At 46.4% G+C, this 23,353-nt stretch overlaps 1 protein-coding gene across 2 annotated transcripts in view; it reads right to left on the bottom strand.

The window, feature by feature from the left end:
- MDN1 (midasin AAA ATPase 1) overlaps window positions 1–23,353 on the bottom strand; it is a 476,296-nt gene that overhangs the window by 67,732 nt on the left and 385,211 nt on the right. For both annotated transcript variants that reach the window (XM_073589565.1, XM_073589566.1), the window contains exons 71-77: window positions 10,978–11,087; window positions 8,621–8,694; window positions 8,260–8,446; window positions 6,169–6,313; window positions 5,480–5,626; window positions 4,697–4,823; window positions 3,662–3,767 (exon numbers count right to left, since the gene is read on the bottom strand). In XM_073589565.1, the coding sequence (XP_073445666.1) occupies window positions 3,662–3,767; window positions 4,697–4,823; window positions 5,480–5,626; window positions 6,169–6,313; window positions 8,260–8,446; window positions 8,621–8,694; window positions 10,978–11,087 (896 nt within the window). The remainder of the gene's footprint in view (window positions 1–3,661; window positions 3,768–4,696; window positions 4,824–5,479; window positions 5,627–6,168; window positions 6,314–8,259; window positions 8,447–8,620; window positions 8,695–10,977; window positions 11,088–23,353) is intronic.

Raw genomic sequence — 23,353 nt, 5'->3', positions numbered from 1 at the left:
CCAAACATGAACCCTGGTTCTTTTTTCCTCTTGTCGTCCCACCTTTTCCGCTCTCCCGGGGGACGGCCCCGATTGAACTTTCCCCTCCGAAAGGGCGGTCTCTTTTGATCACCCATGAATCTGGGGAAGCCCTTCTTTTTATCACCGGCCTTCTCCAGGATGTCATCCAGGTTTTTCCCAAACAGGAACTGTCCATCACATGGTAACGAGCATAACCTCGCCTTAGATTGAATGTCCCCAGGGCAGCCTTTGAGCCATAACGCCCGTCTTGCGGCGTTCGATAGCCCCGCTGCTCTTGCCGTTAACCTCATTGAGTCGGCGGAGGTGTCAGCCAAGAAAGCGGCAGCTCCGTGTAGCAAGTACATTTCTCCTAATATTTTCTCTCTTGGTACTTTGGAGGCTAATTTTTCTTCAAGTTGTTGCAACCAGACCATTAATGATCGGGCTGTGCAGGTGCCGGCTATTGCCGGTTTCAGACCCCCTGCCGCTGCCTCCCAAGTGTGCCTTAGGTATGAGTCCGCTTTTTTATCCAGGGGATCTCTCAAAACCCCTGAGTCCTCCAGGGGCAGGGCCGACTTTTTGGAAGATCTAGACACTGCTGCGTCAATCTTTGGGACCTTGTCCCAGACGTCCGTGTCCTTAGCCTCAAAGGGGTATCTTCGCTTTGAAGAGGAGGGAAGGCTACCTGACTTCTCCGGTTTCTTCCATTCTCTTTCGATTAGGGCCTGAACCTTGTCATTGACCGGAAAGGTACGCTTCTTCCTTTTTGCAGGCCGCCAAACATTGCATCCTCCAGTGATCTCTCTACCTTCTCCTCTTGCAGGCCCATAGTGGACCTGATGGCTTTGAGGAGAGCGTCCGTATCTTCTACGGGAAAGCAAGGTCTGCCCCCCGTATCACTGTCTGAGGATGAAGATGACCCGTGCTCAACATGATACTCAGAAGAGGAGGAGCCTGACGAGGAACTCGGGGAGGCTCTCCTACTCTTACCCTTCTTTTTTAATAATTTTTTAAGTGAGCCCTGCACCTCAGATTTTATTATCGATCTGAGGTTTGTTGCCAGGCTCGGCACCTCTTCAGCCATAGTCCGCTGGATACAGCTGACACATAAGTCCTTTTGGTAGTCTTTTGCTAAAGGGCTGTGGCATATGGCACATTCTCTATTTTTCTTTTTGCTTATAGCTTTTTTGCCTCCCTAAAAGAGAAAAACCAAGACATAGGAAGGCCTATTATTGTCTAACTTTCACGGAGATCACTCACCACCCAGGAAAGACGAATACCGGGTTCTGGGGCTGCGAAGGAGCGTGCGCTCTGCGCTCTCTTGATCTCGAGGAATCCCTCGATCGGTGACTCGGACGGCTGCTGCTTTTGCCGCTCAAGCGGCTCTTGCGACCCGAAGCTTGCGATGGGGGCAGGGACAACGGGGACGGTGAGCGATCCTCCTGAGACGCCATTGTCACCCCTGCAGCCGCTTCTGCTCCTTCCTTTATGTGGTGAGTGAGCCCCTCATTACCCCTCCCCCCCTCCTGGCCGGCGTCGCGCCCGGCGCCATGACCGTCGCGTCCAGATGACGTTACGCGCCCCACGTCAGACGCCGGTCTCCGCCCCCGGCTTCCCCTGCATGCAGGGGAAGGAACGGGCGCGCACGCAGGGGGAGGGCGGCACAGCGAGGATCCTTCGAAGGGAGGACATCGGACCGTGCCCGCACGAAACCGGGGCCCGTACAAGGAAAACCCCGGGGACTGCGCTACCAGCTGCCGACGGCCAGCGTTGCAGGTGAGCCAGCCCTGCATCTTCACACGCCGGGACGGCCCTGGGTCTTTTCATCCTGACAGACACCGCCGCTGTCAGAGGGATTCCTTTCCAGGACAGGAACCCAACTGAAGCGGGGGAAAGGTGCCGCCCCTTATGTTTCAGTAGGTTACTGTCCTGGCGGGGCGGATCCCTCTCTCATGTGGTGCTGTCATGGGTGAAGGGAAAACATAGTGATGTGTGAATAAGGCCTAAGGCAAATTCAGATGTCTGTCTAAGGGCCCCGTCACACATAGCGACTCACCAGAGATCCCGACAACGATATGAACTTGTCAGGATCGCTGGTGTGTCGCTACATCGCTGGTGAGCTGCCAAACAGGCAGCTTCAACAGCGATCAGGACAGCGACAAGCGGGTAACAAGCGACACACGTCGCTTAGTTACCCGCAGTGTACGTTAAGATACCAGCGCGCTGGTGTAGGGAGCTGGTAACCAAGGTAGACATTGGGTTTCTAAGCGCCGCGCGGCACTTAGAAACCCGATGTTTACCTTGGTTACCAGCGCGCTGGTAGCTAACGTACACATCGGGTTTCTAAGTGCCGCGCAGCGCTTAGAAACCCAATGTTTACCTTGGTTACCAGCTCCAGCTCGCTGGTCTCCCGCCTGCCACACGCAGCGATGCATGCTGCCTAGCGGGAGACCAACGATCAAGAAAATGTCTGGGCCATTCGAGCACGATCAGCGATAGCCGGCAGGGGGGCCGGTCGCTGATAAGTGTCACACACAGCGATCTCGCTGTTGCGTCACAAAACTTGTGACTCAGCAGCGATCTCGCTAGAGAGATCGCTGTGTGTGACGGGGGCTTAACAGTCAGTGTAAAGACCATGATGTACAGTACATACTGGCCACGGGTCTCTCAACCTGAACTCAACAACTTCCTATGGCTTTATAGGCTGGGGAGAATGTGATGGCAGATTTCTGGCTGGTGTATAAAGGGACCGTTTCACAGATGTCCGAATTTTCTTTACATGTATAATGCAGGAGTAGGGCGAGTACTCAGCCATCAGGGACAGCAGAAGACTCCAAGGAGACGACAGAAGTGAATACTGCTTCTGGCGTTTTCTGGCAAACATAGTAAGCAATTAGCAATAAATATATAGCGAACAGAGGTAGTGGCAATGCTGCTTCCTTTATTGGACAAAAAGAGCACATCATGGCAAAGGGATGTTTTTCGCTTTATAAAAGTGTAATAAAGCAGTGTTATCAGACACAGAAAAAGGAAGTCAAAGATGCAAAAGTAGCTCAGAAACACCAGAGATAAAAAAAAAAATCATAGAAGGAAAGTTCTGCTCCAGCTGCTATTAAAATCTTCTTTAATGAAAAACCATTAAAACATACAATGGTGAAGACTCTCCATATAACCTCACCACAACAGAGATGACAGGCCTGTCATCTCTGTTGTGGTGAGGTTATATGGAGAGTCTTCACCATTGTATGTTTTAATGGTTTTTCATTAAAGAAGATTTTAATAGCAGCTGGAGCAGAACTTTCCTTCTATGGTCTATGACGTTGGTCCGCACGGAGCTCCGAGTTTCTGCGCTTGATCTCTGGTGAGCTGGCTATTTCTTTCTATTTCTATACAAAAAAAATGCAGGCTATTGAAAACCAAGTGTGCAAAATTGCTCAAAATTATTTAGCGGCTTAGGACTAAAGCATACTAATCATTAAGTGGTGAATATAAAATAATTTATAGCATTTCCTCCCTAACTGGCAGAAGACACCGCAATAGGAAATAAGCTCATCTCAGATCCATAGTCTGTAAAATGTAACAATGTTTTTCCATAACAGAAATGACAGGTCTTCAGTTCCCAGACATACCACCTTCACCACAATGCATCTGTATCTCTCACCTTGACAGGACTCAGCAGTGCGGTCTCCAGTCTAGCATTACGAGCTAGAGATCTGTAGAAATATTTCTGACAGCCATCCCATGTGGTTGTGATTTCTGCAAGCAGCCTAAAGGAAATGTGTGTTCAAGTACCAAAATACATACATATATTTTTTAACAATACACATTTTCAGCCCATGTCATGGACCCATGAATATGGCGAAGGAGAAAATAGTTTAACTAAAGATTATAATTCTACTTTCTAAGACAATCTGGTATGCTGTATTATTATCTTGACTGTCTCATACTAGGATAGAATCATAGAGTTGGAAGGGACCTCCTGGGCCATCTGGTCCAACCCCCTGCTCAAAGCAGGATTCGCTAAATCATCCCAGACAGATGTCTGTCCAGCCTCTGTTTGAAGACTTCCATTGAAGGAGAACTCACCACTTCTCGTGGCAGCCTGTTCCACTCAATGATCACTCTGTCAAAAAGTTTTTTCTAATATCTAATCTGTGTCTCCTCCCATACAGATTATCTAGATTAACACCACAACAGGAGAAAGCAAATATGAGAAGTGGTGATACACAGGTACCCATTTTTCTTCAGTATGTGTTGCTCAAGCTTGATAGGATTGTGTCACTACATGGGTGTTCGAAAGTTACATCTAAGGTACCTATTGATACAGTCAGTGTGAGTTTGGAACCTGTGGAGCATCTGGGTGAAGTAGACACTGCAGTTTGTATTCATAGTTCTGATGTCTTTACAAACTAATGAATGCTATGCATTACAAGAGGGGTGAATTGCTGTCCAATTGCGTGCTAGAATCTTTTGGGTGGAATATTTGGTCAGTATTGATTCCTTGGCCTACTTTCTATAGAATTTCCTTAACCGGTATTTAGTTCTAAGAATAAGACCAGATATTTTGGGTACCTTGAGTAAATAGGTGTCTTGATTATCATAAAAAGAATTGCAGATTGCCTAGTGCTTGACCTCACTTATTAAACAAATGGCTAAAACAAACATTTCTATTCAAAATAACAGATAATATTCATACTCAGATTTGTTTTCCAGCACATGATTTGAGATGACAAAAGTGCTGTGAAGGTCTAAAGGACGGAGGCAAAGCACATCCTTATTGTTCTTCGTACGCATCCATGCAATTCCCCGGCGATAAGACAAGCCTACAATTTATGAGAAGAAGAATGTCAATGATGAAGATGCAAGCATCCAGTTTTCCTTTTCTGCTTTAGGGAATGTGCATATAGCTTCTTTAAAATGGACCATGTTCCTAGCAACGTATCTACGGGAAAAAGCCAGTCCTTTTCCTGTAGCAGCTTCATCAGCGCCTTTGCTATACTTTCAAGTGTATACATCAGGCGGTTTACAAAGTCACCTGAAGAATGAACATGTAACTTTTTTTTTTTTTTTAATAGTTTCAAGGTTTCTGAACCCTGAATCAGTTGAAAGAAACGGCACAAGACAGACTATGTGCTAAGCAATGTCGCTCTCACATTGCTGTACAAGTCAACCAGGGCTCTCCTTATGGTTGCTAGCTAGCTTTTCAGTCAGGCATGTTTTACTCTGAAATGCTCTGGAATTTCAAAATAAACTTCTTTATCATGACAAAGCAAGGCTCTTATTCATGCTGTACATGATTTAGGTAGCATGAAGAAACTGACAGGTTCTCTGCACTCCAATTACTTTTCAAGCGGAAATAGGTCTACAATGTTTCATTAAAACCATTTAAAGTTGGTTTTAATATTCTATACAATCATTGTTAAAATATTTAATCATTGAACAAGGATGCTATACAAGTACAAAACAGCTCATTGCATACCTGTTTTAGACAACATTTTAAAAAGCTCTGCAAGTGCCCTTTGTTTTTGCATTAAGATGTGTTTGGCCTCAGATTTCTGCTTCTCCTTCTCTGCGGCCTGGTTGACTGTGAGATTCTGAAGCTCCTGCACAGATTCTATAATCCCCTCTGTAATAAAGCAACGAAATAACACAGAAACTACATTTTTTAGACAGACTTGAACACAAGTGTCAAAGGGGTTGTCCACTATTAGGACAACCCCTTCTTGATCCAAATGTTTGGCCCTGATAAAGAAAAACTTATACTCACCTCCTGTGCTAACTCCTTTCCAGCGGTGTCGGTACCCGCATTCCCGTGGCTCTTGTGCCATTATTGGGACATGTGACCCTGGCACCCGATCAGCACTGGCGTCACTGTCCAGGCATTCATATGCTTAAGTAATGTAGAGAAAGTGAGCAGCAAGCCGCCGCTCTCACTTCCTGTTAATTACTCAACAGTATGAAGGCAGGGACAGTGATGCCAGCACTGATCGTCACATGTCCCAATAATGGCAGAAGAGCAATGGGAATGCGGGTGCAGACACTGCTGGAACGGCACTGGCAGGGGAAGTGAGCATAGCTTTTATATTTTATTGGGCCAAAGTTTGGGTATGAGAAGGTGTTTTCCAAATAGTGGACAACTTCTTTCAAGTATGCAGTCTTTTTTCATACCTGTAAATGTATTGAGGCTTTCAAACAAGGATGGCATTGAGCTCTCCTTTATGAATGTATTGCACAACTGTCTCATTCTTTTAGTCAGTTTTGGAAGACGACACTGAAGGGATGCAGCGGAATAGATATCCTCTCCACAGTTTAGCTGATAAAGAACAGAATGCATTAATACTTTATAGCATGTGAAGAATAAATCATAAAACTTCTTTAAAGGGAATCTGTCATCAGGTTTTTATCACCTAATCTGAGAGCAGCATGATGTAGAGACACAGACATAGAATCCAATAGTGTATCACTTACTAGGCCGTTTGCTGTAATTTTGATAAAATCACTACTTTATCAGCAGGAGATTATAACTAGGGGACTAGTAAACCTGCTGCCAGGTAGTTCTCCATATTCATGAGCACTGGAAACCCCTGCCAGACCACTGCTTGGCAGCTTTCTGGCTATGCGCAGTAAACACCAAAAGCTGTCAATCAGCAGTGGAGTTGTGGATGAAACAGTTTTAATCAAAACTGCAGCAATAAGCTCAGTAAGGGTGAGTTTCCACGTTGCGCATTCCTTGTGCTTTGGACGGAGCGGAAACCCTGTCCTGTCCAAAGCGCTGCCCCCTTCTGTACGCGTGGTGATACCGCATGTGCTCCTTGAACACATGCGGTATCACCGCATCGCATACATAGATCGGGTTATTTACCTTGTGGAGAGCGTCTCCGCAAGGTAAACAGACATGCTGCGTTCTAAAAAGACGCGCCGCATGTCCGTAATTTCGGGTGTGCCACCCGCGTATTAGGACACACAGTGGAGACGGGATTTCATAAAATTCCCTCCACTTTGCTGTAAAATCTGGACACTGTAGATTAAACGCTACGGATGTAATAAGGTCCGTGGAAACTCACCCTAAGTGATACATTGCTGAAATCAGGGTCTCTGTCTTACATCATGTTTTCAGATGGGGTGGCAACTGCCTGGTGACAACTTCTCTTTGAGAAAATAAAAATGAAAATGGGGCAACATGTAGCAAAATGTTCAGACCTAACAGAACTGCCATTTCACAACTCACACAGAGTGGAGAAAGGTGTACTGCCTTTCCAGAGAAGCGTAGTAATCTGCAATCAGGTTGCAGCTTTCATTTTCTCCAGGGTCTTAGAAAAAGGAATTGGGATCTTATTGTTTGAAATGTGCGATGTCCTGTGCACTGGTTTTCATATTTACACTAACAAACAGCCTTGGGTCCAAGTCTTTGATATGGATCAGGAGGGTACGCCCACATCTTTACTGGCAAATGATGGCTGTGTTTTTCAGCCGCCATCTACCTCTAACTGCTGTGGGTGAAGCAAAGCTGTCCCTGCTGCTCTTAACCTGTTCAATGCTGCTGCAAATCTCTGACAACGGCGATTACAGCATGGCCTGGAAAGTGCACTGTTCCAAGTGCCCATCGGACTCTCAACTGCAAGATTGTGGGGTGTTGATGGGTTGCAATGATGGAAAAGGTTCTATTGAAGGTCCCCTGTGCCTATCATGACTGTATTCCTATGAAGACCAGCCTATGCCTGGAGTTCATAGGAGACTATGATTTTTCCAACATACAGCAAAAAAATACTGCTGTATATAGTACAAGTGATTGTTACCTAAGGAATCTAAAAAATACAATAAAACTTTAAAACATTTTTCTAAAAAAAATTGGAAAAAAAGGTTTTGAATCACCCTTTTTCTATTGTTGAAATCACGGTGCCCTAGAGAATCAGATGACTTGGCTATTTTTACCATATAATGAATGCTGTATAAACAAAACCCAAAAGACAATGGTAGAATTGTGTTCTTTTCTTCTTCACAATTTCGTGTAATTTGGACTTTTCTTCCATTTTTCAGTACATCACATGATAAAATGGATGAGGTCAATGAAAAGTATATATAACGCATACCGCAAAGAACAAACCCTCAATGGCTATACTGAAAAAACAAAGTGTGTAAATTTTGTCAACACTTCTAGAATTAACACAAAAAAATATATATATTTATAGACCTAAATAAAAAGCAATCAAAAATGAAAGATTTTGCAGAACAGTGTATTGAATTACTCTCATTTCTTACTGGTACACTGCCGGCACCCGATGAGTTCAATATAGAAGCGAGTTGTTGCACAGCATTTCTTTCGACTTTCAAGTCTGCTGTGTTGCCCATGAAATCCAGTTGATCCTCGTGGATACTTTCTACTAAAGCTGAAGAGGAGGCTTCATTCAGGGTTGCTTCAAACTTCTTAATGTGTTTAAAGAGTGTTCTAAAAGGTAAGAGAGACATTACCAAGAATCCTGGAACATACACCCAAAGATGTGGTTCAAGCAAAGTTCCACATAAAGGCAACAAAGAAGTGTTCTTGAGTTACACTATCACAAGCTCCATAAATTAGTAATCAAACTGAAAGAGCATCACTTGCATCCCGCCATTATCTTACCGATGCGTCTTTTCCACTGACTGTTTCACGGACCAAAAACTCACATCATTCCACTTGGATATTTTCACAAAATCCTATAAAAAATCCCAAAAAAACTAGTCAATAACGTACAAACATGATGATCTTGTTAAAAAGATATCAATGCCCAAATAAGGATGAATAAATTGTTTCTTGTAATAAAATGCTGCGGGTACTGCACATACCCAAGTTGCTCAACTTTTCCACCAATTTTGACATGGACGAATAAATGCAGATGAATTTCCACTGCTAATTTAGCACCAAAATATTCCTCAGTAAATAAAGGGGTTACAACGTCTCCATGACACATGCCAATTTCTTATAATCTTAAAAAATGCCAAGCAAGTGTCACACTCCTGTGAAGCACAAAACGTATGCATATCGCCAGGTCTCCAGACAGTAGTACAGAGGTCCTAGCAATCGGCTGCTTATTACAATCCTTCAAGGTGCACTTTTCAGGGATGGATATTAGACTATATTCACACTATCATTCGGTTTTACATGTGTTAAAAATGCATATTACATAGATGGCACCCATGTGCACTTTTTCTTCACACTCACACTTTACAGCCCTGATCTGCAGAAATATGACCAGAGTCTAATCTACACTGCTCAAAAAATAAAGGGAACACTTTAACAACAGAACATAACTCCAAGTAAATCAAACTTCTGTGAAATCTAACTGTCCACTTAGGAAGCAACACCGATTGACAATCAATTTCACATGCTGTTGTGCAAATGGAATAGACAACAGATGGAAATTATTGGCAATTATCAAGACACCCTCAATAAAGGAGTGGTTCTGCAGATGGGGACCACAGACCACATCTCAGTACCAATGCTTTCTGGCTGATGTTTTGGTCACTTTTGAATGTTGGTTGTGCTTTCACACTCGTGGTAGCATGAGATGGACTCTACAACCCACACAAGTGGCTCAGGTAGTGCAGCTTATCCAGGATGGCACATCAATGCGAGCTGTTGCCAAAAGGTTTGCTGTGTCTGTCAGTGTAGTGTCCAGAGGCTGGAGGCGCTACCAGGAGACATGCCAGTACACCAGGAGACATGGATGGGGCTGTAGGAGGGCATCAACCCAGCAGCAGGACCACTACCTCAGCCTTTGTGCAAGGAGGAACAGGAGGAGCACTGCCAGAGCACTGCAAAACGACCTTCAGCAAGCCACAAATGTGCATGTGTCTGCATAAACGGTTAGAAACCGACTCCATGAGGATGGTCGAAGTGCCCGCCATACTCAGATGGGGGTTGTGCTCACAGCCCAACACCATGCAGGATGCTTGGCATTTGCCACAGAACACCAGGATTGGCAAATTCGCCACTGGCACCCTGTGCTCTTCACAGATGAAAGCAGGTTCAGTCTGGAGATGCCGTGGAGAGCGATCTGCTACCTGCAACATCCTTCAGCATGACCGATTTGGCAGTGAGTCAGTAAGGATGTGGGGTGGCATTTCTTTGGAGGGCCGCACGGTGTTGGGCTGTGAGCACAACCCCCATCTGTGGACGTCGGGCACTCAGACCATCCTCATGGAGTCGCTTTCTAATTGTTTGCGTGCACATGCACATTTGAGGCCTGCTGAAAGTCATTTTGCAGGGCTCTGGCAGTGCTCCTCTTGTTCCTCCTTGCACAAAGGCTGAGGTAGCGGTCCTGCTGCTGGGTTGTTGCCCTCCTACGGTCCCCTCCATGTCTCCTGGTGTGCTGGCCAGTCTCCTGGTAGTACCTCCAGCCTCTGGACACTACACTGACAGACACAGCAAACCTTCTTGCCACAGCTCACATTGATGTGCCATCCTGGATGAGCTGCACTACCTGAGCCACTTGTGAGGGTTGTAGAGTCAGTCTCATGCTACCACGAGTGTGAAAGCACAACCAACATTCAAAGGTGACCAAAATATCAGTCAAAAAGCATTGGTACTGAGATGTGGTCTCCACCTGCAGAACCACACCTTTATTGAGGGTGTCTTGATAATTGCCAATAATTTCCATCTGTTGTCTATTCTATTTGCACAACAGCATGTGAAATTGATTGTCAATCAGTGTTGCTTCCTAAGCTGACAGTTTGATTTCACAGAAGTTTGATTCACTTGGAGTTCTATTCGGTTGTTTAAGTGTTCCCTTTATTTTTTTAAGCAGTGTACAAAAAGCTACCAGAAGTTTAGGAAATGTTGAGAAATACAGAATCACCTGTGTAATACATTTTACACCTGTCAAGTTTAGAGATGTAGAAGCGATTTCTACAGCTATAAGCTGTTGTTAAATTAGATCTTCACTTGTAATTTGTATGTGGTAGACACAGAAACTGGAATGATCATGCACATATACATACTTTGAGCTCTTTCTCCACAGGCTTACGCAATTCATGAATTCTTGCTTCAACAGATGGCAAAAATTGTTTATAGTAATGGTAAAGATTCCAGAGTAGACTGCACAAAGAGTCTGGAAAGAAAAAGAAAATATGTTTATTATCAGTGTCAAAATACAGGGATTTTTGTGTACTCACGGTAAAATCCTTTTCTCCGAGCCACTCACTGGGTGACACAGTACTGTGGATGTATGCTGCTGTCTCTAGGAGGTTTGACACTAAGTGAATACAAAGAGATTAGCTTCTCCTCTGCAGTATACACCCTCACCCTGGCTCTAGCTGAACCAGTTTAGTGATAAAGTAGTAGATTATAAACCTTAAAGAAGAGTACAATGTGTCTGACTAAAGGAACAAAGACAAGCCGTCAGGCGAACTGGGTGGGTGCTGTGTCACCCAATAAGTGGATCTGAGAAAAGTATTTTACGGTGAGTACACAAAATTCCCTGTTTCTCCTTCGCCTCATTGGGGACACAGAACCGTGGGACATTCTAAAGCAGTCCCTGGGTGGGTGACTGGTATAGTAGATCAAACCCCAAGTAACAACTGCCTAGGGATGAGCTACTGTCACCTGCATGATTCGTCTGCCCAGGCTCGCATCTGCGGAGGCCTAGGTGTGAATGGTGTAGTGTTTAGATAATGTATGAATCCGTCCCTTCCTCAGCCCTCAATCTACTCTTGTACATGCCCTCATCATCTCCCGCCTTGACTACTGCAACACTCTCCTCTGTGGCATCCCTGCTAACTCTCTTGCACCACTCCAGTCTGTTCTCAACTCTGCAGCCCGACTAATCCATCTCTCTCCTCGCTACTCCACTGTCTCTCCCCTCTGCAAATCCCTCCACTGGCTCCCAATTCCCCAATGAATCCAGTTCAAACCACTAACACTGACCTATAAAGCCATTCCCAACCTGTCCCCCTCACTATATCTCTGAACTAATCTCCCAATATCTTCACTCACGTAATCTTCGATCCTACCAAGGCCTCCTACTCTCCTCCACACTTATTCGTTCCTCACACAACCACCTCAAAGATTTCTCCCGAATATCCCCCATCCTCTGGAATTCCATGCCTCAACACGTCCGATTATCTACCTTTCTCGGATCCTTCAAATGGAACCTGAAAGCCCATCTTTTCAGGAAAGCTTACAGCCTGCAATAACCATTCTGCCGCCGCCTCACCACCATCCGAGCTGCCGCCTCATCACCACCATAGCTGCTGCACCCCCGACCGACTTTCTGTCTCTTCCCCACTTTCCCGTAGAATGTAAGTCCGCAAGGACAGGGTTCTCTCCCCTCTGTACCAGTCTGTCATTGTAAATTTGCTTACTATTAACGATATCTATAACTTTGTATGTAACCCCCCTTCTCATGTACAGCACTATGGAATTAATGGTGCTATATAAATAAATAATAAATAATAATAATAAAGAAGGCTAGACCAAGTGGAAGCTTTGCAGACTTGTTCCGCTGATGCCTGGTGTCAAATGCCCCAAGAGGTGTCTACTGACCGAGTGGAGTGTGCCTTAATCCCTGCTGGGGAAGGCCTGCCTTTGACACGGTAGGACTCTACAATAACCGAGCGAATTCACCTGGCTATTGTGGACTTTGAGTCGGCTAATCCCTTCTTGTGACCTTCAGGGAGAACAAACAAGGCGTCAGTCTTGTGGAAGGACGCTGTTCGTGAGACGTACCTTTGGAGGTCCCTCACCAGATACAGACTGTGAAGAGCCTTCTTGATACAGTGAACTGGAGCTGGGCAAAAAGATGGCTGGACAATGTCATCGTTGAGGTGAAAGGAGGAGACAACCTGTGGCAAGAAGGACAACGACGGCCTAAGAACCACCTTATCGGAGGAAAATTAGGAAAGGTGCTCAACAAGACAGGGTCGCTATCTCCAAAACTTGCCTGATTGACGTAACAGCAATTAGAAAGGCGACCTTCCATAAAAGAAGAGTTAGCAGGGTGTCCTGTAAAGGTTCGAAAGGGGTCTCTTGTAGAGACCCCAGGACTAGGTTAAGGTCCCAGGCTTCTAACGGCATTTTATAGGGGGGTACCACATGGGCAACCACCTGAATCAAGGTCCTCACTTGCGGCTTGGAAGCGATCCTTCGTTGGAATAAAACCGATAAGGATGAGAACTAACTCTTGAGGGAGCCAAGCGCCAGGCCTGAGTTCACGCCGGTTTGAAGGAATTCTAAGATGGTGGGAATGGAGAAGACAAGAGGGGGATGCCCGTGGCTTCTGCACCATGCGAAAAAGGCCTTCCAGGTGCGGTGATAGATGCGTACCGATGTAGGCTTTCGAGAGTTAATCACGGTGGAAACTACTTGTTGGGAGAAGCCTGCTTGAGTAAGTATCCAGGATTCAATGGCCAAGCCGTCAAACACAGGGTCCCTGAGTTCTGGTGGTAAATTGGTCCCTGGGCAAGTAAGTCTGGCCAGTTAGGTATTCTCCATGGGATATCTCCGAAGAGCTGCACTAACTCCGCGTACCATGTTCGGCGTGGCCAGTCTGGGGAGATTAGGATCACTAGGACCCCTTCCGCCTTGATCTTCCTGATGACTTTTGCAAGTAGTAGAAGTGGTGGGAACACGTATGGAAGGCTGAAATGGCACCACGAAAGGACCAGTGCATCCGCCCCGATGGCTTTTGGATCCCCAGAGCGAGCTATGAACTTGGGCACCTTGGCAATTAAGCTTGAAGCCATCAGATCTACGTCTGGAGTTCGCCAGCGATAACAGATCTGTTGAAAGACCTCCGGATGAAGTGCTCACTCTCCCAAGGCGAGGCGCTGGCGGCTGAGGCTCTCTCAGCCCAGTTTTCCACACCCGGAATGTGAACTGATGAGATGACTGAGTGGTTGCTCTCGGACCAGTGAGGGATGTGTTCTACCTCGTGCATTGCTGCCATGCTGTGGGTGCCCCCTTGATGATTGATATACAGTATGCTACTGCTGTGGCATATCCAATTGTAAGCAGATGGGGCTGTCTGCTAGGAGGTGATGGAGCCGACGCAGGGCCAACCGAATTGCTCGTATTTCCAGAACGTTGATCGTTATACGCAACTGTCGTGATGACCAGCGTCCTTGAGCCGTTTGATAACGAAAGACAGCTCCCCAGCCGAGAAGACTGGCGTCAGTGGAGACTACTAGCCAGTGAACCCGGGAGAAAGATTTTCGCTTGGTGAGAGAAGACCTTAGCGTCCACCACCTGAGTGTCTGTTTGACCCGCGGGGACAAGCAGCACAGTTGGTCGAGGGAGAATGGGTTCCTGCCCCAGGTTTACAGGAGTGCATGTTGTAGAGAACGGAGGTGAAACCGAGCGAATGGAACCACTTCCATTGATGCCACCAACTTGCCTAGGACTGCTATGCAGAACCGGATGGATTGAAGATTTGGGCGACAGAGTGTCCGGGCTCCATGTTGAATGGCTAAGACCTTGTCCCGAGGAAGGATCAACAACCCTTGTGAGGTGTCCAGGGTCATTCCATAAAAGATATCTGATGAGCTGGGACAGGGGAAGCCTTGTTTAAATTTATCAACCAGCCGAGGTGAGAACGTGTATCTTAAGTGATACGGATGCACTCCGCACAGGCTTGGAAGGACAGGCCCTTGATAAGAAGGTAATCTAGGTATGGCAAAAAGACCACACCTCGAGATGTAGGATGGCCATGATGGCCGCCATGACCTTCATGAACACTCTGGGAGCGGTGGCGAGTCCGAAGAGCAAGGCTGTGAACTGGAAATGTTCCTCGCGGACGGCAAAGCGCAGGAACTGCTGGTGAGACGGGAGGATTGGAATATGGTAAGCATTTTGGATGTCGATGGATGCTAGGAACTCTCCCTTTTCCATGGAGGCGATAACTGAACAGAGGGACTCCATTCTGAAGTGCCGCACTTTGACAAACTTGTTTAAGAGTTTCAGGTCCAAGATGGGCCGTACTGTTCCACCATTTTTTGGCAGAACGAAAAGGTTTGAGTAGAACCCCTTGAATCTTTCATTTTGTGGAACTGGAACAATGACCCCCGTCTTGGAGCAGTGCATGGATGGTTTTAAAAAAGGGGCCATACTCAAGCCTTTGTTTTGGGGGGGCGAGAAGGAAACAACAGTGTCGGAGGACGGGAGGAAAATTCTATTTTGTATCCGGAAGACACCAGGTCCCTAGACCCATTTGTCGTGAACGACGGAGAGCCAGACGTGACGAAACTGAAGTAGTACTCTGCTGGTGTCTACTGGACAATGCGATAAGTCATTGAGTTGAGAATCAATGGTACCTGGGTCCCTTAGATCTGGATTGCTTGTGCCGACTTATCCAGGGCTGGATGCTTTTGTATGAAACCTGGGGGTCCTTGTCTCCACGAGATGGGTGTCCTGATCCGGAAGCAGTGCTTGTAGTGGACCAACTGGCATTGGCGCGAAAGGACCGGAAAAGCGCTTGTTGTTGAGGGCGGAAGGGGCGCATAGTATTTTGCTGGGGAAGCGATTTGCTCTTCCCTCCTGTGGCGTCCGAGATAAGCTGATTAAGCTCTTCTCGAAATAACCGACCGGTTTGTTAAGGCAGAGACGTTAAAGGTTTTTTGGACGCAGAGTCCACTCGCCATTCCCTGAGCCACAGTGCCGCTCTGATGGTAATGGCATTTGAGGCCGTAAGTGCGGCGCAGTTAGCCGCATCTAAAGAAGCGTGGACTAAATAGTCCCCTGCTAGGACAATTTGATTGACTTCCTCAGGGGGAAAATTATTTTCTTGAATTATTTTGGGCAGGATATCGGCCCAAGAGACTATAGCTTTAGCAACCCATGTCACAGCAAAGGAGGGAGTGATAAGCCTTATGCTTCAAATACTGATCGAACAAGATTTTCTATTTGACGGTCCGTTGGATTTTTAATGGAGGATCTATCTGGGAGGGATAGTAGTTTTGGATGCTAGGCGTGAAACGGGTGGGGTTAACTGAGGGGGATTGCGCCCATTTCTTTTATAGGTCCGATGAGAAGGGATATTTAATTCCAATGGGCTTCTGCCCTGTGAAGCGTTTCACAGGCCGCTCTCTGTGACACTTAACTATGTCCCGAAACTCGGGATGGTCGGCAAAGACACTATTGAGTGCGCTTGGTCTTCTTGAATGACACTGTATGATCTGGGGTAGAGATAGAGTTGTCATTAACTTTTAGTGTGTGGTTGACAGCCTCAATAATGCTATCTACCGTCACCTGATAGTTTGGCGAGTCGAGGTCGAGTGGTTCGTCTGACTCATACTCAGAGTACTGGTTGCTGCAAGCTCCTGGTGAGAGGGAGCGAGAAGCGGATCTCACGGATGATGAAGCACGAGAAGGGCTGGGAGAGGTGGTATGGGTCCGTCTTTTTAGATTGGTTGCGAGTATTTTGATTGAGGGCGGCCCCTGTTGGTCGACATTTCCTGTGAGGTCCTTGAGATGCAGGCAGATGAAAACAATGACCTGTGGGATCGTGTAGGGACTCAAATGCTTTGGCTAGTGAAGCCATGGACTGTGATAGTGACGAAACTCACACAGGGGGGCTAGGTACACTCGATTCAATAGCAGCTGAAGGCTCCTGAGTGCATTCGGGATCACAGTGTTTGCAAAGTGGCATACTGTGTCCCCGTGATAAGGCAGTCTGGCAAGTGGTACATGAGGTGAAAAACAGTGTTCTGCCTGATTTTTTGGATGTCTTAGAGAGGGACATGTATACTCTTGTGTGTCCCTGCTACTACCAATGTGCTCTACTGGGGTAGCTAGAGTCACTGGTGAATACTGCAGAGAAGGGGTAGGATGTCCCTGATGCTGTGTATAGCAGCGCTAACCCCGATCCTGTGTCTCTGCAGGTTCTCCGGACGCTGTGCTCCCATGGCCACCGGTAGTAACTGAATGCCGCTCCCAGGTGTAGTTGCAGCCTGTAGAGACCCGGTGTGTGCAGTGATAGCTGCACGTGTGGTTGTAGAAGCCGGGTGAATAAGAATGGCCGCTAGGAATCTGGGTGGTGGTGTGCGAGGATGCGCCGGTGGGCAGAGCTGCCGGCGAGACAAAGAGATGGGTGGAGATATTAGATTTAGGGCAGGAACGAAGAGAGGTAGTCTCGCGATGAGGGGTAATATCGTGGGTGGGGCAGCTAGCCAGCACAGAGGTGGGTGGAGCTACTGGGCTGTGGCCTAGGAGGAGAAAGCCGGGGACTAAACTTATAAACCTCGGACGGAGGGCGCTGCGCAGGGATTGCCGTGGGGGAGTGCGGTACAGGAGCCCTCCTGCGGATAGAACCCGTGGCCAACACTCACCCGTGGAGTTGTTGTGAAGCCGCCGCAGGGGGTCGCAGGACCGGGTTTTCTGCTACAGGTGAGCTGATGTAGCGTGGACCTTGCGGGAAGTCCTCGATCGGCCATCACTTTGACAGGGAGGTGGAGAGGTACCGTCCGCTGTCTTTCATACACCGCTATCTATCAGTGGTGGTGCAATGGGAGCTGCACGGACTTCGGTGAATGCCTCTGGACATCCTATCGGTTGAGTCCTCCAGGATGGACAGGGCTGATGGTCTGGCATGAAGAGCCTGGCTGCAGAACGGGGACATGGAGGAGACACTCCATGTTCCCATCTGTTACTGTTGTGGGGAGAATGGTGCCCTGAAGGGAACCGTCACCCCTAAAAAGAGCTCAGGCATAGACTCTAACGTTGCATGAGGGGGTACGTGGAGGCGACACTCCACGTTCCTGCCTGATGATGGTTTGGGGAGATCGGATCCCTGAAGGGTAGCGTCACGCCTTTGTAATTGTTGGAAAAAAATTCAGAATTTAAAAAATTGAAAATTAAAAATAAAAACAAAAAATGTGATCTGAATATCCGACCCGTGTGCCTCCTATGGACACTAAGCGTAAACTGGTTCAGCTAGAGCCAGGGTGAGGGTGTATACTGCAGATGAGGAGCTAATCTCGTATTCACTTAGTGTCAAGCCTCCTAGAGACAGCAGAATACACCCTCGATTCTTTGTCCCCCAATGAGGCGAAGGAGAAATATAGCATAGTAACGGAATACATTTTACATACAGTAGTAATAATAATAATAATAATAATAATAATAATAATCTTTATTTATATAGCGCCAACATATTCCGCAGCGCTTTACAGTTTAACAATTTAAAAACACAAGTCATAAGTAACAACGTTAACAATACAATAATTAAAGCAAAATAAGACGACCCTGCTCGTGAGAGCTTACAATCTACAATGAGGTGAGGGAGATACAAAGTACAGGTGTGTATTTACAATGGTGTATTTACAATGAAGGTCCAGCCATCTTGCGGGAGTGAAGGATGGATGGAGATAGTGAATGGGCTACACACGCACACTTACACAGAGAATGACTTTGATTAGTGAATGTGATAGGCCGCTCTGAACAGGTGTGTTTTGAGAGAGCGCCTAAAACTATGCAAATTGTGGATAGTCCTGATTTCTTGGGGTAGAGCATTCCAGAGGATAGGAGCAGCACGGGAGAAGTCTTGGAGTCGGGAGTGGGAGGGGCGGATTAGTGCAGAGGTTAGTCGAAAGTCGTTTGCAGAGCGCAGCGATCGGCTAGGCCGATAGACAGAAATGAGAGAAGAGATGTAAGGGGGTGCCGCACTGTGGAGAGCTTTGTGGGTGAGAACAAGTACTTTGAATTGGATCCTATAATGAATGGGCAGCCAATGTAAGGACTGGCGAAGAGCGGACGCGTCCGAGTACCGATTAGCCAGATGGACGATCCTGGCGGCTGCATTAAGTATGGACTGGAGAGGGGATAGTCGAGTGACGGGGAGGCCAATTAATAGAGCGTTGCAGTAATCCAGGCGAGAGTGGATCAATGCAACAGTGAGGGTTTTTGTTGTTTCCATAGTGAGAAAAGGGCGGATTCTAGAGATGTTCTTTAGGTGTAAGCGGCAAGAGCGGGCAAGGGATTGTATATGGGATGTGAAGGAGAGATTGGTGTCAAACATAACACCCAGACAGCGCGCCTGCTGCCGGGGTGTTATTGTGGTACCACCCACGGAGAGGGAAATGTCAGATTTAGGGAGGTTAGTAGACGGCGGGAGCAGAAGAAGTTCAGTTTTGGAGAGGTTGAGTTTTAGATAGAGAGCGGACATGATATTGGAGACTGCGGACAGACAGTCACTGGCGTTCTGTAGTACAGCGGGGGTAAGGTCGGGGGATGACGTATATAGTTGTGTGTCATCAGCATAAAGATGGTACTGAAAGCCAAATCTGCTGATGGTCTGTCCAATTGGGGCCGTGTAGAGAGAGAAAAGAAGGGGGCCAAGGACTGAGCCCTGAGGTACCCCGACAGCAAGAGGAAGAGGAGATGACGTGGAGCCAGAGAACAAAACACTGAAGGAGCGGTCAGAGAGATAGGAAGAGAACCAGGAGAGAGCAGTGTCCTTAATGCCTAGTGACTGGAGCCTAGAGAGTAGGAGATGGTGGTCAACAGTATCGAAAGCTGCAGATAGGTCAAGAAGAATGAGCAGAGAGTGGTCACCGTTACGTTTTGCTGTCAGAAGGTCATTGGTCACTTTGATGACTGCAGTTTCAGTCGAATGTAGGGGGCGGAAGCCGGACTGTGAAAGGTCTAGAAGGGAGTGAATGGAGAGGTAACGGGTAAGGCGGGAGTAAACTAGGCGTTCCAAAAGTTTAGAGATGAAGGGGAGATTGGAGACTGGTCTGTAGTTGTTTGTGCAGGATGGGTCGAGAGCAGGTTTCTTTAGTAATGGAGTAACGATGGCGTGTTTGAAGGAGGATGGGAAAATGCCCGAGTAGAGGGAGAGATTAAAGATTGTAGTTAGGTGGGTTGTGACGACTGGAGAGAGAGACTGGAGATGTGAGGGAATGGGGTCGGTAGTGCATGTAGTCGGACGAGAAGAAGAGAGGAGTCTGGAGACGACTTCTTCTGTGAGGGGATCAAATGTGGAGAGTGAGCCAGGGGAGATGCAGGAAGGGATGGGAGTCACAGCACTTGGTGGTTGGGAGCAGATTTCTTGACGGATATTATCTATTTTTTCTGTAAAGTGGGAGGCCAGGTCATCAGCACAAATGTCTGTGATAGGGGCTTGTGCTTTTGACCTGAGGAGGGAGTGAAAAGTGTCAAAAAGTTTCTTGGGGTTGTTGGCTAGTAAGGAGATCAGGGTGGTGAAGTAGGTCTGTTTGGCAAGGTGAAGGGCAGCGTTATAGGTTCCTAACATAAATTTGAAGTGGATGAAGTCTTCTGGTGTGCGGGTTTTTCTCCATAGGCGTTCAGCACTCCTGGAGCATCGCTGGAGAAATTGAGTTAACTTACTAATATGTTTCAGAATAAAACAATTCTTATAAAACTTTTCTATTTTACTCAGCCAGTTCTTATTCAGATGTTTTATCTAAAGAGTTGTTACACTACTTTTACACAGATGATCTATCCTCAGAATCGATCACCAATATCGGATGTGTGGGGTTACGATATCCAGCATCCTCACTCATCAGCTGTTCTGTGTCGGCAGCGGAGCTTCAGTGCACAGCTTTTCTCACAGTCGAGTGGCCGCTGTTGGGTTCTGCAAATTCGCTATGTGCAATAAAGTTTGTGATTATAAATTTGTTGTGGGTTTAGATTAGGTCTAAAATGTTGTGCCGATTATGTTTATATTACATCTTTGGAAGGGTTAAAGCTCAGTTTTTAAAAAAATGCATAATTTGCAATACACAGTTTAATGAGGAGATCTTGTCTATAAGGCCTGTTTCACACTTCAGTTTTCTGGCGTCAGTAAAAATCCGCCGTTTTGACGGAATGATGGATCCGTCGAAATTAGTGAAAACAGATGCAACTGATCCGTCTAGCAGATACGCCAAAAAAACGGATCCGTTTAATCAGCTGCATCCGTTTCTTCAGTTTATTTAAGGATCCGACGAAACTGTAGACTTTGGAATTTAAAGGAACACGATTCGTTCGTGTGAGAGAGAGAGAAAAGAGAGAGAGAGAGAGAAATTTTTTGGTGCCAGAAAGGCTTTTGGGGTTAAATTAAAGGAACAGAAGTGAAAAAACGGAATCCGATGATGGATCCGTTTTTTGGCGGACGGCGACGGATCCGCCGCCCATAGGTCTCCATTCTAGCCGACGATGGACGGCGACGGATCCGTTACTGTCCGCCTTTTTGACTGAGACAAAAAACATTCCTAGGGACGTTTTTTTCGGCCGACGGACAACTATTTTCTGACGGATCCATTGTACGACGGACGAAACGGAAGGCCATCCGTCACTAATACAAGTCTATGGGAAAAAACGGATCCGCCAGGCAAATCCGTCACATCCTTTTTTTTCTGCTAATGACGGATTGTGACGCCAGAAAACTGAACTGTGAGACAGGCCTAAGAAATGACATCTCAAGGAGAGAGCGTGGCATTCAGATGACGTTTAATTCACTTATGGTTAATCTGTCTTCGGTGAGCTTTTCCCTAGAGAGGCTTTCTATATACCCCCACACGGTGCTTAACTGAGACAGTCCAAAATATAATCCTTAAAGGGTTCTCAAATCAAACTCATATATTAAATCCCTAAAACGATACTTTATTGTTTAAAAACCACAAATGTGGTACACACCAGAAAAAATGTGACAGAAAATGAAAAAAAAAAAAAAAAAAGTGTTCAAAAATAGCCCACACTAGGGTAACCCCTGTGAGTCCCTAATTGTTTACTGAGCTGTAACCTGCCTGGCTGCGGAGGTTGGCACCCTATGGGGGGAACGTTGTGGCGCCCCCGCTCACGATGGCTATCCCTGGGGGCCCTGACAAACCCTACAGCCACTAGTGGTCCCTTCTACCCGATATAAGGGAACCCCTAGGTCTAGACAGAGATCAAGCCTGCTCTATAGAGGACCCTGTGTCCCAAGAAAAGAGGTTAAAAACAATTTAGAACACACATGGCATGGGGTGGCATGTTAAAGTCCCACAAAAAAATATAGAGACAACTTCAAGGCAGCCCAGTGGGATAACTCAGTTCAGATCATGCCTAAATCTTATACACAAGATAAGGAGAGGCATCTTTTACTCAATTGAAAGCCATAGCTCAAAAATGATTGAGAAATGGCTAAAAAATGCCATCAATAGTCTCCCACTAATAGAAATATATGGGGAACGCAGAGCTGCAACAGCGGTACTTATCTGCGTTTTTCGCCACCTGCCATCAAATCATAAATGCCTCAACGCGTTTCGCCTTCCAGGGCTCATCAGGAGGCCCGATGCTACGATAATTCGTGTCCCATAAAGGTGCAAATAGCTTACCGATGTTCCATACTTCTCCACTCTTATAATCTGCCGCGCAGAGCCTAAGCTCCGCCCACTCCAATCCCATTGCCTCTCTCAGCACCACCCATTTGCTGCTGCCCCAATCGGTTAACAGATCTCTGATGCACCGTCATACTGACCAATCACGTGTCCTCACACACAGGGTTCCCCATAGCTCCCCTGTCATCCTGGCTTAGATTGGTTACTGCACCTAGCCTGCATGCAGCGTCACTGCTGACTCACCGGTCACATGTCCTTAGACGGAGAGTCTCACAGCAATCACCAATCACTGCGCCCCAGGCATATTGTCATCTCTGCGATTTAACCCCATATGTGCAGTAAACGCTCCACAAACCAGGCGTATATACCCACATCGCTACATTTAACCCAAAGAGCTCATGTCTGACGATCTCATTTAATATGTTACCTACATTATATTGATAATGATAATTAGCGTTTTGCTCGATAAATACAAAACCGCATCATCGCCTACAACAGTGTGAGCAGGCGTCTACAGTTACCTATCTCAATATATGTAATCAACATATGACACTCATACTTCGCAAAAAGATAGATATAAATCGCGTCACAACCTTTAATAATGTGAACAGGCGTCGATATGCAACTACCCCATCAAGTTCAAGGTATCTGCTCTCCCAAGATAGTCACTGTGAGGCAAATATGTACAGATATCTTACTTCTTTCTATCTTCAGACAGTCTACGCATTCTAAAGATGATCCACACCATGGATCACTTAAATATTATGCAACTGCCCCGTCAAAGTAATATAGTGAGAGCCTTATTAAGAGGCAACAAGGGTTCAGATTCAAAATGCTCCTAGATCCTATAGGGATATACGTCTGCGGCAGTAAAGAGGGACTTTCTATATATGCAATATTCCACGCCAATACATGGAGATTCCACTATAACAGGGAACCAACAGAGCAAAATCAAGGAGGCTGGTATCCTCTAGAAAAGGAACATATAATTCAATTGTGGCTCATAAGAAGCAGGCATATGACAATTGCTCATTCAGCCCTCTCGGTTCGAGTGACTCCATCC

This window comes from Dendrobates tinctorius, unplaced genomic scaffold (assembly GCF_039654945.1).
Source record: "Dendrobates tinctorius isolate UK_male_01 unplaced genomic scaffold, ASM3965494v1 ptg000111l, whole genome shotgun sequence".
NCBI classification, from domain to species: Eukaryota; Metazoa; Chordata; class Amphibia; order Anura; family Dendrobatidae; genus Dendrobates; species Dendrobates tinctorius.
Note: the sequence above shows the minus strand (reverse complement) of the source record. Positions and strands in the feature narration are given on the sequence as shown.